The sequence below is a fragment of the Ambystoma mexicanum genome, chromosome 1p (assembly GCF_040938575.1).
Source record: "Ambystoma mexicanum isolate Mex_15411 chromosome 1p, UKY_AmexF1_1, whole genome shotgun sequence".
NCBI classification, from domain to species: Eukaryota; Metazoa; Chordata; class Amphibia; order Caudata; family Ambystomatidae; genus Ambystoma; species Ambystoma mexicanum.
Window position 1 is genome coordinate 1,294,942,934 of NC_090921.1, and position 20,331 is coordinate 1,294,963,264.

Genomic DNA, 20,331 nt, shown 5'->3' on the forward strand with positions numbered 1-20,331 from the left:
AGGACTGCTCAACCATGTGGAATCCAACAGACTATTTGACCAATCCCAGGTTGGTTAGAGACCTATGAGAGGAACTGAACCAGAACTCCTCTCCATATGGGACAATCTAAAGATGAATGCCGACAACAACATCCAATCTGCCCTCATAATTCTGGTCATATAGGTTGCTTTTCATACAATTAAAAAAAAAACACTATTATTCAAAAGACTAGAAGAAGCAGGCATTCAAAATACAGCACTTCCATTGCTAAAATCTTTCCTCACCAACAGAACCGAAATAACCTACCACGCTCCGTTCACATCAAACACAAAAAAACCTCACTTGTGGCATATGACAAAGATCAGCCTCTCTCCACTTTTTGTCAATATCTACATGTTCACCCCCAATGAAGTTCATATAAACTCATGGACTGACATCTTACTACTACGCAGACAACAACCACTCATTTTCAAGAGGACTACCAACAACAACCCTGACAATGCCCTCCCCACACAACAACAACCTAACACCGACATCTCTCACCTGTCTCTCATGTATGGGAACCCAACCCGAATTGTCAACCGAGACAAAAAACCTGGGAATACTCATGGACAGTGGTCTCACCTGGAACCACAGGTCAAAGCAATAGCAAACAAATAATTCTACCGTCTTCGACTAATAAGAGGGATCCTCCCTTAAACCTTCTTCCCACACTGTACCTCGTTATCGTCTCATTGTTATTATCAAGAATAGACAATGCAAATAGCCTCTACCTTGGAATGCCTGAACACCTCACCAAAAAACTACAGCACATCCAAAGCACAGCAGCAAGACCACTCCTGAGACTAAATAGAAGAGATCACCTCAGCCCTGAGAATTCTACATTGGCTACCAGTCAAGAAACAAATCAACTTCAAATCCTCTGCATTGCCAATAGATCACTACACAGACAAGGAGCCAAATTCCCCCCAAAGCATAAGTCACCCAATACCAACCCAGCAAAGCCTTAAGTTATAGTACCAACCTCCAAATAGAAACAAGACACTACGAGAAAACTAAACTCTGAGAAACTGCTTTCTCCATCATTCTCATAATCAAACTATGGAATTCAATCCCGAAGAAAATGAAGACGACAGAAGACCACCTAATCTTCCGGAAATGGCTTAAAACTTGGTTATTCAATGTGCCAAGATAAAAGCAGATCAACAACAACTATACAATGATCACCCTCATGGGCAGGCCATTTCAACCCCATACAATTTCCAAACCATGGGCAGGCCCCTACACCCCCAAAAAAGGCCGAAACCACATCCACAAAGACATTGAAATGAAACTCTAGCCCTGAGGGACAGAACCGCAAGGACCCCTAGAACCAAACACTCTGCAATTTTTGGATCAATGTTTCAAGAAACACGCACACAAATTTGCATAATGGAAGAAGAGGACCTTGGAAACCCAATAACCTCTTGACAACACCCAGCCCCTCTAGCAAATTACCCACCCCAGTGACAGCTAAACAGTCCCCTACACTATAAGTTCTACCATACTGATCTATTTCCTTCATTGCAGTCTCGTCCCACCAATCCAATTCTAACCTCACGCCAATGCAAAGGTGATTGCCCTACAAAATGAAAACAATAGCATATCTGCATAGTATCCAGAGACCACCCAAAACCCTACTAACCACGTCCTCTTCTCTACCACCCTCCGTCACCACACACTTGCCACCCACGTCCAAATGGCTAGCGAACCATCTTGCTAAACACCCAAAACCTCACATCACTCTCAAACCAACTCACAAACCCCAACACAAACACTGGACCCGCCCATCCAGAAACAATAAGCATGTAGTGTACAAAACAAAGCACACCTAGGAAGCACACATGCACAGACTCCAGTCATTCCTGGTTCTACATGCATCAACCCACCCCACTTTACCTTATAGATCCGCGAGAGCGCCTGGAGACTATGGATATGGCAGTGGTGTGCAGTATAAATCAACTCAGCATAACATCCCATTTCCATCCCCAAAGCAGGAATGGACATGCTTTTTTTCTCAGAGCATTTCACAGAGACTGGCCCTTTAATGGCCCGTCTTGGTGAAATGCACGTGCAGCAATCATGTGGTTGCTGCACGCCTGTCATACATTCGTATCGGAAGAGCGCTCCGACACTAATGTATACAAGGGGGCTCAACAGAAGATGCTCAGGTCACTTTACAAATAAGGTAATCAGGGCAATTCCGAAAGCAGCAAAAATGAAAAGAGTGCCTCTGCTGCGCTCCCTTCATTTGCGCTGCTTTTTGATAGTCTGGCCCAATGTCTGGCTATACTATCCAATGAGCAAATAATGATTCAATATTTCTCCTAGATGGAGAAGGAAAATGGATGAATTCTCTGCTAAACTCCGTTTATTAGAAGGTGACATTTTGCATAGTAATATTTTGTTACAAATGCGTTAATACCTTACACAGTAACATACATGTTTAAATACTTGTTTTTAACTCTGCACTATACAAGGCAAATGTTATTTTGGGGACTTAACACTAAAACCTTTTCACTGTCTTCAAAAAGATGTTCTGCAGATTAGCATACATGGTTGGGATTTGCCCTGCGGCCTCTTGCATAAAGGTGGTAGGGGTTGTGGTGGGTGTGCATCCACTCACCCCCTACTCTACTGACACTGAGCCTTCATTGGAAGGTAAGCAGTGTCTGCATATGTTTCAAGCATTTGCAATGATAAAGGCTCATTTCTAAAAAATAAAATGCTCTGCGCCACAATTGTAAAAATAAATATCCCTTCTTTCCCTTGCTCTAAATTGTGGGGGTGGGGGGATGGATCTTATTGTATCCCCCCTGCCTGCAATTTTGGGGGGGTGGGAGTATCCCCTCTGACCCCTCCCCCCCCCCATTTCCTACACCCATGGGTGTTAGATTATAATGTCCCCAAACAATGTCTCCACACCTAATGTCACTGGGAAAAGCCTTTGGCAACATTATATATGGTGCCATTATGTATGGGGGCGGTTTGAGGGGATGTTCCCCTGATCCCCCTGTAAAAATCGGGGTTTGCAGGGGTGTCCCCCGCATGTTCAATGTAATATGTCTGCAAAAAAAAGCCGACTTTTTTGTGAGGAGACATTTTTTGCGGGGACATATTACATAGAAGAGAACGCGTTAGGACACACCATCCTACTATTATTCCATAATAGTAGCAGGCCTAGGGCAGGACTTTCTGAGTGGCTCTATCAGAGACAGTGGACTTTACTACCCGATGCACTTCTTAACGCAGACCTTCTAGATCAGAAGCAAACTATGACCCTGCGTTTCTAGGCTCAGTTATCTCTCACCCGTTGGTTTTTACACCTGCCCCCTGGATACTTTTGGATAGAAGTGCCAAACACAAATGTAAAATTAGTTAATGAGTAATGATATTATAAACCTTACCAGAGTCACCATGCAGGTGGCATCAACATCATGCACACATTGGCATGTTTCGAGACTACAGTCTCTTCATCAGGCTCAAAAGTCAACTCCAATACTCTGAAGAATAAAGTTAGCCCAAGCAGGCCAACCACTCTGCATGCCACGGTGTCATCCCATTGGTACAGCACACTCTAGCAACAATGACTACACTTGTTAAACTCCCGAGTTCATCAACAATTTAGCAAGCGGGAGGGAGGGGGTGTCCTGCTTAAGTGAGCGGGATTGATTCCCAAGGTACAAGTTCCACCTTTCTCCGTCGAACCACCTTGGACTGGCTATCGGAGTCCACTTTTCAGTGCGCGGGAGTCTACCCCCATCCAGGGAATGTTTCCGGGTTCTAAGGCCGAAATGTCTCTCCCGCTGATATGGGCAACCACTGGAGGCACAACGCAGTGAATGACTCAAATTCAATGAATGCGGACGACTCCGGTACTATGAACACCTCAAGTGAAACACTTGAGTGTAGGTGCATTATAAATAACCTATCACTCAAGTGTTACAGCAGCCACAAAACTACCTGGAGCCACATTGCAGTAAATTACACTGGCTAATGGCCTTAACTTTCTACTGCTGTCACTGGTAGGCCCCTGGATTCTACACTGAATGGTCCATTCCCGTTCTACAAACCCCTACATGAATATATATATATACACACATACATATATCTCACACATGGGCGGCCTATAGACTCCCACTCCAGTTTGCACAATATCCGTAGAATTGCGAGTTGCCAATAAAAATTCAACCACCGTTTTTAAAACACAAATATTCTCAAAGTTTGCAGTATGCCAGTATATTTCCAATATTATGACCCTGGCATGATTCCAGTTTCTGAATCCTAGTATTCTACCATTTTAACAATCCCAGCAACATCCTATTTTGTCCAGTATCCCTGAACGTCATTTAGGGGTCGCCGCTGTAACCCTTGAGGTCTCCCTTGCTCCCCTCCTTTAAAAAAAAAAAAAACTAAAAAAAAAAAGTTTTTTTTACAGATATAACCGGTAAGATATCTCAGTGGGTTGAGTGCTGGCTGCTGCAATTTGTGTGTGGTCTGCAGATTCGACTCCCAGCAAGGTCAACTCAGCCTTTCATCCTGATGAGGTTGATAAAGGAGCACCAACACAGGTTGGGTGATATTGTATGAACGTTTGTTCTATATGAAGTGCTTAAGCGTAAGTGCTATATAATAAACGCATGCATCGTATCGTTTGGCCTTGGACGTCTGCTTTCATTCACAATTTGGTAATATGGGCCTACAAGCATGAATATTAACGATACATATGGTGATCCATTCTTGTATGAAATGTAGATCACTTTACAGTGATATTGTGACCATATTTTTCATAGTGTACTTAGAAACAATGCTATGTGATGCCACTTCTTGTTTGGTCATAGGTCGAAAGGTTGTGTTGCATCACTTCCTGTGATGTCACTTCAGGGCGGGGTCAAATTACATAACTTCCTGTGATGTCATCAGAGGTCAAGGGTTGTGTGATGCCAATTCCGCTACCCCTTTTTACGTTACATTCAATACTAGTAAAATCACAGTTTGCACAATTGCAGCATACTTCATTTTTAGTATTGTAAATGTGTTGTAAACTCCCACTTCTCCTCCGTTGTACTGCTAGACATTCCCAGTGTATTCTCATTCTGCACAGTCCCAGTACATTCCCAGTCTGCACACTATTTATTTATTGCATGTGGTTACATGTCCAAACCCTTAGGTATCACCTTTTGACAATCCCGATGCACTCAGTTTGAAACATCCAGCACACTTCCACTGTGCACTATGCCATCCTGAAATGCAAGTATTGGTCCTTTTTCAAGAATGTTGGAATATTACCAGTCAGACAACCAAATAGTTTTCCCGCTTTGCACAGTTACCCACTATGTACAATTCCACGATACTTCCAGCATTTACAACGGCTGGTATTTCCAAATGGACTTGCCCATTATATTGCCAGTAGGTATTCTTGCAATAGCCGTAGTTTACAGAAACCCAATACACTCCCAGTTGGAGTCTCCGAGTACATTCACAGTTTGGGAATCCCAACCCATTCCCTGTTAAAACAATCCCAGAGGCCGCAAATCTTAAAGTTTCCAAACTCTCCTTTTCCCACACATACCCAGTTTAACACCACCAGTAACCTTCCCGTTTTAAAAAACTTGGTACATTCTGAGGCGCTCCCCACGCCTTCGCCAACCTCTGGGCACTGCCTGAAGGCAGGGTGGGAGTCCATGTGCAATTGCCAGCCCCTTAAATTCCTCCTTCTGGTCTACAGATCGATCAATGTGCTGCCCCCTTATCTAGATGACCCCAGCTCTCGTCACTCCCCTCCCACTCTGGCGTTGCAAACACTACTCACCCGCTCGGACCCTCACCCTCCCTGACCTAGCAGTTGCTTTTGCTTCTTCATCCAACTCGCTCCCCATCACTGCAACTTCCTACCACGTGACACAAGTAGATCCCCACAATCTAGCCTCAAAACTTTACGGAAAAGCCCCTAATCCGGCCGGTACCATTATGACACATATTCCTCCCCATGCTTCCGTTCACATCGAAAGTAGTTGCAATACTGCGAGGGCCCATCTTCTCACATATGGGTGTACCTCAAGCGGTTAATCATGAATGTAACCGGAAGTCGGTGCCATCCTCTCCCGCTGTCCCATCGGCTCCCTACCACACCTAGCCATTGGACGTGTCCACGCATCTCAAGGCGTGGCACCCACACACAGATAATGCCATGTACACAGTTTTGGCCTCAAAGATCTGCTGCCTGCCCAATGAATACATGGAAAATCTAGGAGTCTTGGAAAATTCTTTGTTGAAATTAGCAGAAGAGAATGGGTAACAGTAAAGGGAAATCGTGCCAAGGCTTGCTTTGAATATGGCCAACTGGCAGAGCTTGGAATTGCTTAAAGTGGTTTACCTTAATTTGTTATAGAGACAAGAGCGTTGATTGGACACACAGTCGATAAGCACATCATCGATTATCAGAACAATCCAATTGGAGGGGGATTCACAGCCCTTTATGGTGCTATGCGAGTGTCTTCGTTGAATGTTCATCAGTGACTTGCGTCGGCCTAAATTGAGGGAAAGTTAGAAATTGACCAAGTGGTTTCCAGATAGGCGTGCTTGATCATTTGTTTGTCTTTGACTTGATGTAGCTCGGAGGGCAGCTATTCTTGTGGGCTCCCGGCAATTTTCGGCTAAATTGCATCTTAAAAATAGCTACTATTGCAACATTGAGTGAGATGTGTAAAGAGAAGACGTCTAAAAAGGGCCTTCAACGCTTGCATTTTTATGGGCAAAGTCAGTTTACTGAGATTTGTTTGAAAATACAGGATAGCTATACAATATCTATTGAAAAGCTTTCAAACGGACAGTATGGGGTCGATTTACAAAGACATTGCTGGTAGTAACTGGTTTCCTGAAGTAAGACAGGAGTAAATAAATGCAACTTCTGGTAAATTTTGTGAATCAAATAGTGTGTAGTGGAGTATGTACAAAGTTCGGCTGGGTTGCTAAAAGTACCACTTTGTAAATGAGCCCCAAGGTTACAAACTTGCTACTGTTTTATTCAAAATACTGCCTACAATTAGTGAACACCAGCAAAGTTATGGTGGGTTTGCAAAGGCTTAGAAGAAAACCTTCCACCTGAAATATGATAGGAGAGTAAGCCATTTCTGCCAAGTCAAACATGTCACAGCATCATACAGTAGTCATCTCTGGGACGTTCACCTCCAATTCACAGCAACATGCGCAATGCATTGTGCATATGCAAATTAGCTCAAAAGCAAGCCTTTTTGCTCCAGAAAATTGTCTTCTAGGGTAGTGCCATTCATAAGGGTGAAACGTGTCTTCCGTTGTGTGCATCTGAGAGAGTGGTCTGTCGTGGGTTGAAGAAGCTATGCATAAAAGGTCACTGTCCTATAAAGACAAAAAAACGTTGTTTTAGCTCATTTGCATACCCACAATGCATGGCTAATGTTGGTCTGAACTGTAGGTGAACTTCCAGCAGCAGCTCAACACCATTGAGCTGACCGGACTCCCCCTCTCCCCCACACCCCCCTTCCGAAATGATGGGCTATGTTGACTGGACCTGTCTGACCTTCAGAGGCAGACAGAACAGGACACTTCTTAAACAAGCGCCTGGGCTTCGAAGCCTGTCACTGTTGGCACCTGCACCTGCACTCAAAGGCATCATTTTTGAGGCAGTGATATGGGTCAGTGCTTGCATGCCAGGGCAGAGAGGGGACAGGAGACCGCTCATTCTCACAGAAGACCTTAAACTTAAAGGAGCGAGGGAACTGCTTGGAACAATGAAACGGCACTGTTTCCGGTTGCACCTTAAGAAGCCTGATCCGTTATATAGCATAACAGGGAGGAAATGGGACCGTTTGGTTTTTTTACTTGGGGAAAGCGCTAATAATACCCTCCCTATGTATATAATGTATTTAATTGATTGATTGACGAGATTGTGCCCACTCAGCATGATTTGGACCAGAGCTGCTAAGATTATTTTTGTAATCGTGATACTTTACCTGAATGTCTAATATTTGTATTAATAATTTTTAGATTGGAATACATTTTGTAACTAGAAAATTAATTTAATGCGTTTGGCCGAATGAACATTTTATTTGTGTAATTTAATATTTGTGTAATGTGCTTAAGGTCTGTCTAACCAACTGCACAGTAAGATGAAATAAACTGCATTAGACTAGTCTCATTAGAAAACAAAGTTAGATGCCTCCTACACAATAAGTTTGCCCCCCCCCGCCGTCTCTGAAGTTAGCCCCTCTCCCAACATTTGAAGGGTCAGCCGCCGGAGCAGGACGATTCGCCGCGACCGATTCGGCGCAGGAGACAATTGGGCGCGCTCAATTTGGCCGCCCAGTTCGGCGCTGCGACATTTGGGCGCGGGGATGTTTTGGCGCGGTGGGGGTGGGGGTAGGGGGGGTATGGGAATTGTCATTGTTTTGCGTCGTTCAGTATTTTTTATTGTGAATTGCCCAAAAAAAATAATACAGCATTTCATATGATATGATAGTTTATTTATATAGCGCCATGAAACACATTGTGTATAGGCGCTATATAAATAAACTATCATATCATATCAGATGCTTTATTATTATTTTTTTTCTTAGACTGTTCAATCATGGGAGTTAAATATGTAACTTTTGCTGCCCCAGGCACAAGGCCAGTTTGGTCTTGTGGTTAAGTTCCAAGCCTCACAATCTTGCAGGCCATTGTTCCTGGGTGGGCTAAAGCTTTTAATTTTATTCTATTTGCAAAATATCACATTATTTTTTTTTTTCAAATAGAATAACATTAAAAGCTTTATCCCAGCCACGAACCATGGCCTGCAAGATTGTGAGGCTTGGAATTTAACCACAAGACCGAACTGGCCTTGTGCCTGAGGCAGCAAAAGTTGCATATTTAACTCACATAATTGAACAGTCAAATAAAAAAAAATAGTAATAAAGCATTTGGGAAAATCACAATAAAAAATACTACACTTCACGCCAGTCACTTGACCCCAAATTATTTTCAAATGCAACAAGTTGTCAGGCACAGTTCCTGTCAACGTGCTGCATTTGAAAATAATTATGCTTTTAAATTTGGCGTGAGGGAGTTTAGATGTGGCTGCAATGTCAGCCACGTCCAAACGTCCCTCGCGCCAAATCGGCGGCGCCAGAAAGGCTCCCGCGCCGAAATGGGCGCGGCGAACTGGCCGCTGCGGCCAACTGGCCGCGCCGAACCGGCCCGCGGCGAAACGGCTGCGCCAAAAGGGGGTGTACCCTCAGCCGCCCCCCAAATGTAGGTTTTCTTGCACCCCTTACAGTGCTGCTCATGATTGAGAGATAGAACTGCCAGTTTCTTTTTTAGAAAAATGTGTGCATTTTTCCTATTATTAAAAAGGTGTGTATTGAATGAAATAATTGATATTAGTCAGCACAGATCTTTGTCTAACCAGATTTTTTTTGTGTAGGATTTTTCCAGTAAGCAAGTTACACAGAGCTCTGTGGGATGAAACTGAAAGGGTGTAACAGTTGCAGTGTTTGGGAATTTCCTTGCTTTGTTGACGACTTGAAGCAGTAATGAGGTCACCTTGACACTCCCAAGAATTTACAAAAGCGGCCTCTGTGCCCTTATGACAATATTGTACATAGAAAGTCGCCCAAGGGCTCTTACACCCATATAGTACACACGAGGCCCCACGAGCGCCCTTGTGGAAACGCAGGAGGGCCTCTCCAGTGCTTCGAGGCACGCGTCTAAGAAGCCTCTTCAGCGCAGGCGGACAGATGTATAAGAGGCCTTTCTGACACTCATTGAGGCACCTGGGATGTGCGCTCAACGTTACTCCAACGCCCTTACGTGTTTAGGAAGACTGCAAGGCCTTCTACAGATAACCCCGAAGCCAGGACAAGGGACAAGAGTGGGGCCTACTCACCAATCCCACACCGGAGAATTGAACCTGCCATAGTAGGGGTCTGCAATCTTTCCCTCGGTAGATACTCTGGACTACAACTCCCATCAGCCCAAGGCAACAGGTCAATGGTGAGAGAAGTATAGCGCAAAACATGCGCAGGCACTGTCTGCTATGGCTCTCTAAGTGGCCCCCTAATTACATAGACTCGTGCTGGACCGCATCCATGTGCCCGCCCCGTCAACTGCCCCCCGCCCTCCAGGAAAACGGCTCCAGAGAGAATGAAAAGTTGCACGAGCGCTGTTAAGCAGGACTGCAAATCCGGGCTGGGGGGGGGGGGGGGGGGGCGGGTTTAAGACAGAAGTGAATAAAGAACTGGAGGGATGCGTGGCCGCCTGGGAGCAGAGGGGCGCCCTAACAGACCCGGTCCAGTTCTCCGTCTATTCCAACACACTCTTGCCATGAACGGGAGACAGATCAAAGAGATGTGTGCAATGTAAAGTAAAATTATGAATGCATAGTCAGAGCAACCCGCTAAAATAAAAATATTCAGAGAAACGAAAATCGGAGTCCTAGAAATGAATGCTGCTTCCAATACATGCGAGGTAGCTGAGGGTGTTAACGGGCCTGCTGCAGGCTCCCATTCCAGGGAGAGAGCGCAAGAGGAAAGTATATCGCAATGGCTGCATGTTGTGTGCCAGTGTGTCCGTGCGTTAAAGGTTAAGCCCTGTCCCTCAAGAGGTAGCAGGATGGGGGGGGGGGGGGGGGGGGGGTCTGTGTGGTTGGGCGGCCTGCAGGCCAAATTTAAAACTCTTCCAGCTCAGTTAAAGGCCGGGCGCTATGCCATCTAAAGTGCCTCCCCTGTACCTCAACAACTGCAGCACCCAAATCGTCCCAGTTCGGGCACGCGGATCCAGCTCGGTTCATTTCCCGCTTTAAATTTTTTTTTAAAAAAAATTATAATAATACAACTGTTTACAAAAGGAACAGGTGGTGCTAGTTTCTGTGCGTCTGCACCAACCCTCTGGAACTCGCTATCCACTCATATCAAAAACGTTATCTTAAGTTACTCCACTTTCAAAAAACGAAATAAGACCTGGTTGTTCGATAAATACGAATAATGCCATAGCTCGGTTTCCGTACACTGGCTGATCTTTGTACTGTGTCTGCTCTCCTACTTATGTACTGTACAACGCCACGATTTATTTATTTATTTATAACGAGCCGTAAGACCGCAGGCATCCAGGCGCAACATTGACACACTGGATAATAGACTAACATGAAGACGGGACACATGGCGTAACCATGACGGAGAAATACCCTCCTAGTTTTAAGCAACTATATTTGGATTTACTTGAAAAGGTGGGTTTTAAGTTTTTTCCTAAAGATGGGATTTGGTCTGGGAGTCATACATGTAATAAATAAATAATGCCAAGCTATAGAAGTAAAGGTGTACTACGCGGCGCAACTAAAAATGAATGGGACTCCCTGCAAAACAGGGAGCAGGCCTTCTACGATACATGCCCCTCCAGAGACGTACACACGCTGTATGCCAATACGTTGCACCCCCTGCAGCGCGCGACTGTCCGATGCGCTGCCCCTGGGTGTACCCAGACACCCAGGTTGGACTTCGGGGCAGAGGCAAGCACAGGACAGGACAGGGGTCCCATTTAATTGGTTCGGGAGTGGTCGCTGCCCCACCCTGTGCGTCTTTAGATTGCAGATCTGGACAGGCTGGTTCTCCTTCTGGGCCCCCGTATCCGTGGTTGGCCCACACATCCCGACGGCCCACACATCCCGACTTGCTCCGCGTGAGTTGCCCATGGTTCATCAGTAAGCTTTTAAAGGACATCAGTCGTGTTAATAGGATATCAAGTGCATAACGTCATTGTCTATCCTGGCACGACACACCTGCAGGAACGGCTGCGGCCTGATCGGAATGACATTGGAGCAATGCGAAATCCCACAGTGAAACCCAGCGATCCTATCCGTGTTAAAATGGCGGATTCGCTGTACATGTCCCACCAAAGCCAGAGCAAAGATGGAGAGCAATGGGCTGATAGAGTAGACACAGGCGTTACTGGTGGCAACTCTTACTCTTGACTTACTCCTGGAGACAGACAATTAGTTACACAAAGAGGTTACCAGGATTAAGTCTGATTTACTCACGATTTCCTTCTGGAAGAATAAGACACTCCTGCTAACATAAAAAACAAACACTGTGGGGAGTAACAGGCTAGGGGGCGCCTAGTCCTGGGTAATAAGTCAATGGCCGGGAGCAGCAGCAGCAGCAACATTCGAGGTGCCCCTGGGCCTCCTTATAACAATGTCTACAGAAGAATTGTAGGTTGCCAGACAGACACTGGTCGAAAGGCTGTAATAATCATCCAAAATTACAACATGATAAAAGATTGACCACAATCTGTTATGTCATCCCTCTGTCCACGCTGCCTGTTACATACAGTGTGGTTTTAGTTTGTCATTACATCTATTTTGTTTTGAATGTGGACCATTTATTTGTATATGATGTTGTATATAGTTTTGTTATCAATTTTTGAAACATTTTTTCTTTGTAATTTTGTCATTTTGAATGATTACTACAGCCTTGAGGACGACCGATTGGTCTCTGGGGACGAGAGGATTGTTGGACTATCGCTAGACTCAGAAATTCAGATTTTTATTGTTGAACTTTTGACCCAGGAGTCTCTTGCACTGTCTGGCAACATACACTTTTTCTTTAGACTCCTGGTAACATCTTTGTAAATAATTACACTGAACCATTATACAGCCAATAGGTGAGCCTCTCTGGGCCTGGCTGTAATGCCACATCAGCCGCTTCGATAACACAGCCTGCTCTGCGAATGTATCCCGCTACTTACAGAGGGACGGTCCAGACGTGGATGTGGTGGTATTGACAGCTTGCGGCGAGGGGCGCAGTGGTTCTTTCCGGGCAAGCGGTGCATTGTGGTTCTCCCTCGTCCCCTCCGAAACCCAACACTATCTTCCGCAGATGCTTCAGCACAGAGCCTCCAGCACTCGGTGGTGATAGCAGTGCGAAGTGTTTGGGAGTAGCCGGTGAGAAGCAGGAAGACTGGAGCCCGACAGGAAGTCCCGGATTTCCTGTCTAGGCCCAGGCCCGGGAATATATAAGATAAAGTAGTAGTGCTTAAAAAGCAGGACACAGAATCATGGACGAAGAACTGCAAACAAATAATCTGGTGACCCCCGGTAAAAGGGATTGAAAGACAAAGAATTGATCATACGGAAAGGGAAAGACCAAATTAATATAAAAAAGAGAATTCAATGGATGGTTTGTTTTGTAAAAATTGTAAATCAATTGAATGAAATATATACAAAAAAATATTTAGTATTTCATCTGGCAGAGAGCAGCCGAGGGCCTCAGGACATTAGGGGTCCTATATCGCCCCTAAGAACCACAGTTATTTAAAAGTCTCTTTAATTCTGATCCGCAAGGCCTCCTCTACACCAGCATCTCTGATAATATGCCTCCATCTAGCCCCGCAGCACCTGCTGCGAATCCACTACCCTGATCCACACATAGCCTTCCCAATGCGGCCTAATCCCGACTGGTACCATGCCAATGCACACCAAACCTGCTGTACCCCCAGTTTCACAACACCAGGCCCCACACAAAGCTCTGCCAATGTGCATCAAACACAATCTGCAGCATTTTCTAGCATGTATGAGCTGGGAGTAACCCACGCTTGGCCAACGCTTCTCAAACCTGAACGCTTCGCCCTACCCACAAATCAAACATTGGGACCCACAAAAGTATGTGGTCATTACATGGGAAATGCAGTTAAAATATCATAAATGGGGCCCAATTCCAAAATCGCGTTTGGTAGTGGCCACAAACCATTACAAGATCACCACATGCATATTGGTTTTTTTTAACCACATGCTGTATGCCCTATGCACTCACTCATAATAGGACTTATTTTGAGATGTGCAGTATGAACGACGAAACACCTCACATGCAGGAATATGGCTACTGTGTGCAGTGTTTGTTCACGCCAACTACAGACCCATATCAAACCCACCCTACCCAGCGAAACTACTTGAGAACCACTCCATTCGGCTCCACTGATCCAGACCCGATCGCACAGGCAACAGCCTTGAAATTGAGCAATTATTGAACTACAACCATACGGCCCTTTCACTTTCCAAGACCCAGTTTACTTTCCTTACCTAGAGAAGGAACCTTAGGGTTTGAAACATGTCGGCTGACCACTTGCTATACTATTTGTCTACCCTTTGTATATTAAAGAACACTATCTCAGACCGTGCATCTAGTGTGTAAATTCTTGTAACCATACAACTATGAAAACAAATCGCAGCAAGGTAGCCAGGAATTTCTACTTACTTGAGAACCACATCTACAAAATACTCCTTAACCATGTGGAATGCAACGGAACACTCAACCTTTCCCAAGTCGGCTTCACACCCATGATAGGAACAGAATCAGCACTTCCATCCATATGAGACAACCTAAAAATAAACGCAGAGAACAGCACCTGATCGTCCCTCATACTACTAGAGAGATCAGCCGCCTTTGACACAGACGACACGCAACACTAATCCAGACACTGGAGGAATGCGGCATTAAAAAAAAAAAAAAAAAAAAAAAAAAAAAAAAAGTCTGCACTACAATGGCTGAAATCTTTCCTTAACAACCGAACTGAAAGACATACTTACCGCCATTTACATCCAACACCAAAAACATCCCCCGCGCCGTACCACAAGGATCAAGCCTCTCTCCACTCCTTTTGACATCTACATGTCCTCCCTAATGAAACTCATTCAAACCCATGGACTGACCGCCAACAACTACGCAGACAATACCAAACTCATATTCAAGATAACCTCAACCCAAGACTCAAACAACACCCTCAACAAATGCCTCACAGACACATACAACAGGATGACAAATAATCTCAAACTAAACCAGAAATAATGATCAACGGCCAGAAGACAGCGCGACACAAACACCTGAGCGGGCCATCATGCATGGTAACCCAACCGGAGACATCCTCAGTGATAGAAAACCTGGGACTACTCATGGACAACGGACTCTCAATGGAACCACAAGTCAACGCAATAGCAAAGAAATGCTTCTACCTCTTGTGACTAATTAGCCGGATACTCCCCTGTCTCACCTTTCCACACAGAACCCTTCTATCTTCTCCTTTGTATTATCAAGACTAGAGTACGCAAAAAGCCTCTACCTTGGAATGCCAAAACTCCACACAAAAAAACTCAAACGCATCCGAAATACTGCAGCAAGACTCTCTTGTGACTAAACAGAAGAGAGCACATCACACAAGCCCTGAGAAGCGTATACGGGCTTCCAGTTTAAAAAAAAAAACGCATCAACTTTGAAAGCCCTCTGCATCACCCACAAATCACTACTCGGACAAGGAGCGGAATTTCTCCTACTAACCATCCCCAGCTCAGTGGTCGAAGTGCATGAAAAGAAGTAGTGGAGCTACGTTCCCTGCTGGCCTGCCCCTGCTCCCCACAAACCCCCATTGCCACAACGCCTCCCACACACAATACACCCCCAAACACTTGCACCTGATGTTTAAGGGAACGTTCAGTGCAGTGCACTGAAAGTGAAGGTTTCAACTTCTTCCTACACTTTTATTTTAAAAGAAAACCATTCCGGAACGGTTTCTTTTTAAAATAAAAGTATAGGAGTTGTACAGGGTAATTTAAAAAAGTATAGGAGCACCGCTCCCGCTCACTTCGACCACTGCTCCAGCTCCTTTCTCCGCTCCTGCATACCTCCCACGTTCTACACATGCCCAAAGGGACAGCCATTATACACACAAAAAGACATGCACACACGTCAGAAGAACAAAACAAATGCCAACAACCCAGACACTAAACGTTGCCCCTCCGGACACACTAAGCCCAGTGCACACGACAAAGCACACTCAGAAAACAGACACGTATAGTATGCCAATTTCTCCCAGTTCAACGAGCATCAACAGATAATCACAACTGCTATCCTATCCCTCTTCCCCACCAACCAACATCCCCCACTTTCTTACAGAGCAAAGTGAGCCCCCGGAGACTGATTACTGCAGTGAAAGAATCTTCAAGTAGTGAATTATAATGACTGAACGGAAAAAAAGTTATTGAATGTGGTAATTTCTTTCTTACTATGTACCCAATGGTAAGAAATGAAAGATGTTTCTGCGTTCCAGTCAAGGGGATGAAAATGCACGCAGGACAGCAGTGGTTCCCCATCGCTTCTGCCCCAAGGGGGAGACCAATGTACAAAAGTGTCAGTGTTCACCCTTCTATATATTGGATCTTCTCAACAAGCACAGGACTATGCCTTGCTTTGACGGGCTTTATGACCAATATTCCATTTGGGAAAATGGGATGCCTAGAAACACCACTTCACCCCCCCCCCCGTATGTGCAATTGAGTACAGTATCAGAGTTTGTGCATTCATGATGCACACATTCAGATGCTAACAGGGCGCTTGCTTTTTCACAAAAGTGAAGTAGATACGATAAAAGGCAAGTGCTCACGAATCTGCTTTGGTCATCTTCTGCCGTTTGGAATTACACCCCTCACCACTGCCTTTTGCACAGTCTATAGGTGCTCTAGTGGAGCTGGAAGAGAAGGGGCGGAGTTAGGGTTAGTGGGGACAATGAGGAAATCCAAGATGGCTCTGCTGTTGTGTTGATGCTTGCAAATAGGAAGTACCTGAATACCTTGCATGCGTCCATTTCCTGGCGGCCTGTATAACAGGCATAGGGAAGCGGTAGGTAAGCCCACCCACCCCCCATATGCTCAGGCCCACAACTACCATGATACCCAACCATTGACTATTGTGGATATGGCTAATGGGCGCTGCAGGCCAACACATCTGGATGGGCCCCAGGATGCCCACAGCTGGCATCGAGGCATGTGTCCAGATGGGATCTTAGTGTGCCCACAGGGATGGAGCGCATTGGCTGGGGTGGTGGACTGTAAATTGGTTGTAGGACCACACAGCAAAACAGAAATGGCCTTCAGCTTCAGGATGGAAGTGAAACTTTGAGAAAAGCTTACTACTATGGACTCCTAAGAGGTATTTCCGCTCAGGATCACACAGGGAGTCATTTGGCGAGGGGCAGTGTGGGGCATGAAGGAGTAAAAGCAAGGGGCAGCGCTTTACTTTTTTATTTGTAAAGTGCACTGCAGCCCAAAGGCATTGTGGTGCGGTTGCAAGCAGGTGAATTAGTTGCCAGAGTCTTCAAGGTTTTAGGAATGGGGACCATGTTTGTGTATGCCGTTCTTGTGGGTCCGTCAGAGATGGGTTTAGCAAATCTCTGGGAGAGGTGGCGGCGAGGGGCCCTTGTTGTGAAGACATTTGTGTGCAATAGCGAGGGATTTGAGGGTAATTTGCTCCTTGATGGGGAGGCAATGGACTAATCTCCTGGTGGCGGAGATATGTTCCCTCTTTGAGATGCCGGTAGCAGGCCAGAGGGCATCGTTCTGTATGGTCTGCGGTTTCCTGATGTTGGGGGAAGTAACTACTGGGAGAGCGTTGCAATAGTCCAACCGGGAATCGATTATGGCCCTTGCTATGGCGAGGCAGTTCTCAGTAGACAGGAAGGGTCTGGCTGCGTTGAGCAGTTTTGAGTGATATGCCGCCGAAGATGCGATCGCCCGACCTGTCTGCTCATGGCAAGATTGGAGTCTAAGAAAACCCCCAAGGTAGGGGTATTGTCAATGGTAAAAGGAGTTGAACTTGTCGTCCAGTTTCTTTAAGGTTGCCGGGGATCCAATAAGTAACAGTTCAGTTTTCTCGCCATTGAGGCAGTGCCAGTGTTCTGCCATCCACGCTTGAATTTTGGAGTAAATGGATTTTATATTTTTCCCGTCAGCCTCATAGTCCCCTGTGAGGGCAACGAGTAGCTGCGCGTCATCCGCATAGTTAGTATAAGATATGCCTAACTTGTCCAGGAAGTTGAAAAGTGGCCGCATGAAGAGGTTGTACAGGGTAGGAGAGGTGCAGGAGCCCTGTGGGACACAGCGTTTCATCAGGTCTGGATTGGCGCATGCTTGGTCCGAGAAGACGTTCATCACTCTACCCGGAGGAAGGACGCGATCCAAGCAGTGGCCTTCGGTGAGAAGTTGGCAGATGATGATGATGATGATGATATGTGGCAGAGGGTATTATGGTCAACCAGATCAAAAGCTGCCGATAGGTAGTAGCGGTGGTTTCCCTGCATCTCTGAGATCAGCAGTCTGATTCATGGCACGCGCCGCCCCATGTTTAAGTCCTTTGAAGGCTGAGAAGGGGCACGGTGCAGATTTGTGTTAATCGCTACGCTTTCCTCCTCCCTCTTGAAGGCGCACTTCATTTTATGCCTGCATGAGATTGTAAAGTGGAATGCATTCCCATGGAATCCACCTCCAAGGGCCCCCTGCTGAAAGCAAGTGGATTCCATAGGAATCCACCGGCACCTGCAGTCTGCCAAGCACACCTTGCAGGCGGCATTCACTCTTTACACAAGGCAGAGAGTACAAGGAAAGACTGGTTTCACTCTTTGGGGCCACTTGGGTTTCTGTACTGCAAGTGCACCCCGAAGCAACATGGCACTAAGAGGGTCCTGGGCGTGCGGATCAGTGAACCTTTGCTGCACATTCTGCGACAAAAGCATTTTAGCCAAATGTTCCACTTTCTTTGAGACAACCCCCGCATCTCCCCTTATTATTCCGACCCTGCACCCCCATATATACCTTACCCCCACTTGCCACATGCATTATACCAAAAGCGTGCTAAAAAAAAAATCGGCACAAAATGTTTACAAATACATTTTAAAAAACACATTTGCCGAAAATGCATTGGGCGAAAGTGGGCTACGCCGGACATGCAAGTGTTAACAGCCACGGATCTCGCCTGGCAATTTGCATCACATTTAAAAGGCCCACTGAGGCAGTTAAAAGAGCACCTGTTTTGATCACACAGCTATACTCATGAACTCTGTTTTTACAGTTGCCCCAGAAGTCATGTTGAGGCCCCAAGTCTCTGCTCTGGGTCTTAAAGACGAGGTGGGGTGCGCACTTCAGAACTCAAGCCAGCCTGCAGAAGTGCAGGGAGCCAGCAAACACTAGCGCGGTGCTGCTGTCTCGGCCCAGTGCCAACATTTGCATGACAGCCAACCCGATCCTGACACACTGCCGCCCAGGTGGGACCCTGGCCGGACAGGGGTGACAGTGCACACGCCGCGGTGCACAGCGCCATCGCAACGCAGATAAACAGGCGTCAGAATGTCGGCGCCGGCGCCCGCGGCCCTGCCTGCATTCCTGCAGAGGTACACGCAGCGTGTGTGCCGCGACCATCCCAAGGGCGGACTGACGACTGGGGCATTCGGAACATGCGTGATGGGCCGGTGCCTCGAACTCAAAGGCCGGAAGGGCTGGGGGGGGGAAGAGTCGCCCACATGAGACGTGCCTGACCCTGTCCCAGCCCTCCATCCCTTCAGGACACACTGGCATGTTAGGAAATATAGGCAAACATCTGAACAGACATCGTGTCAGGCGTCAGTAGCTCACCGTATTCTTTTTCCCCCAGTTTTAGCACTCTGGGATTTGTAGTTTTCCCATCGAAAAGTTTAACAACTAGTAGAATGCAAAAGAGTCAAGATGGCTGCACACATTCGCACTTGAAATGGGGCTACTGGAAGTCCAGGTACAGACCACCCTGTCTGGGGACCTCCAGAGTCCTCTTTTTGCTCAGAGATTACGGCTTACCGGTTTGCTCTCATCTGGGCTGGCCATGGCTAGGCCCCTCTCCTTCAGGAGGCGCTCCAAGGGTCTGTGCGTGAGGGGGTGCCGCTGGTCCCCGGGGAAAGGGAGGACAACCCAGGACTTCCAGGTGCTCTGCACAGGCAGCCGAACCCCTGATACCTGCCTGTTGCAGTGGAGCGAGCCCCACCCACCTCTGGGGCCTCGGGATGAAGAAATGCACACCTACGCTCTCGCCCCTCCCCCTCCTTCCCAGACGCTCACGCCCAGAGAACCAGCTCTGCAAGGTGTGTAGCAGAGGTTACCTCACCAGAAGCTAACACGGAGTCCTCAATGGGAGGCCGGCGACAGGGCGTGCTGGTCAGGTAGCGCAGTAGGTTGATGCGCCTGCTTCCTGCACGTGGCCGCTGGGAAGCAGAACAGGCGGAGTCGCATGTAAGCCCTTCTGAGAGGAACAACACGCGTTGCACCGTTCATTTCAATATGAGCAGCAATCAAGTCGCATGCCACCTGTAACCAAATGACTCCTGCTCTGCAGGAGTGCAGGGACGCATAGAGGCTAAACCCCCCCACGCAGCCCCACACTATCACTAAACCAGCAGTGAGACGCCTCAAAAAGGCCAACCAGGCACAGCTGAAGGGTGCACCGCCGCACCGCCTT

At 46.6% G+C, this 20,331-nt stretch overlaps 1 protein-coding gene across 3 annotated transcripts in view; it reads right to left on the reverse strand.

The window, feature by feature from the left end:
* Positions 1 to 19,877, reverse strand: part of TRPM4 (transient receptor potential cation channel subfamily M member 4) — a 386,617-nt gene extending 366,740 nt beyond the window's left edge. Inside the window, exon 1 of one of the 3 annotated variants that reach the window (XM_069605669.1) lies at positions 19,677 to 19,877. In XM_069605669.1, the coding sequence (XP_069461770.1) occupies positions 19,677 to 19,703 (27 nt within the window). In that variant the 5' untranslated portion in view covers positions 19,704 to 19,877. Of the gene's footprint in view, positions 1 to 12,775; positions 12,939 to 19,676 lie in introns of those variants that run through there. The other 2 variants (XM_069605650.1, XM_069605660.1) reach the window with 2 other exon arrangements.
* Positions 19,878 to 20,331: the final 454 nt, after the last annotated feature.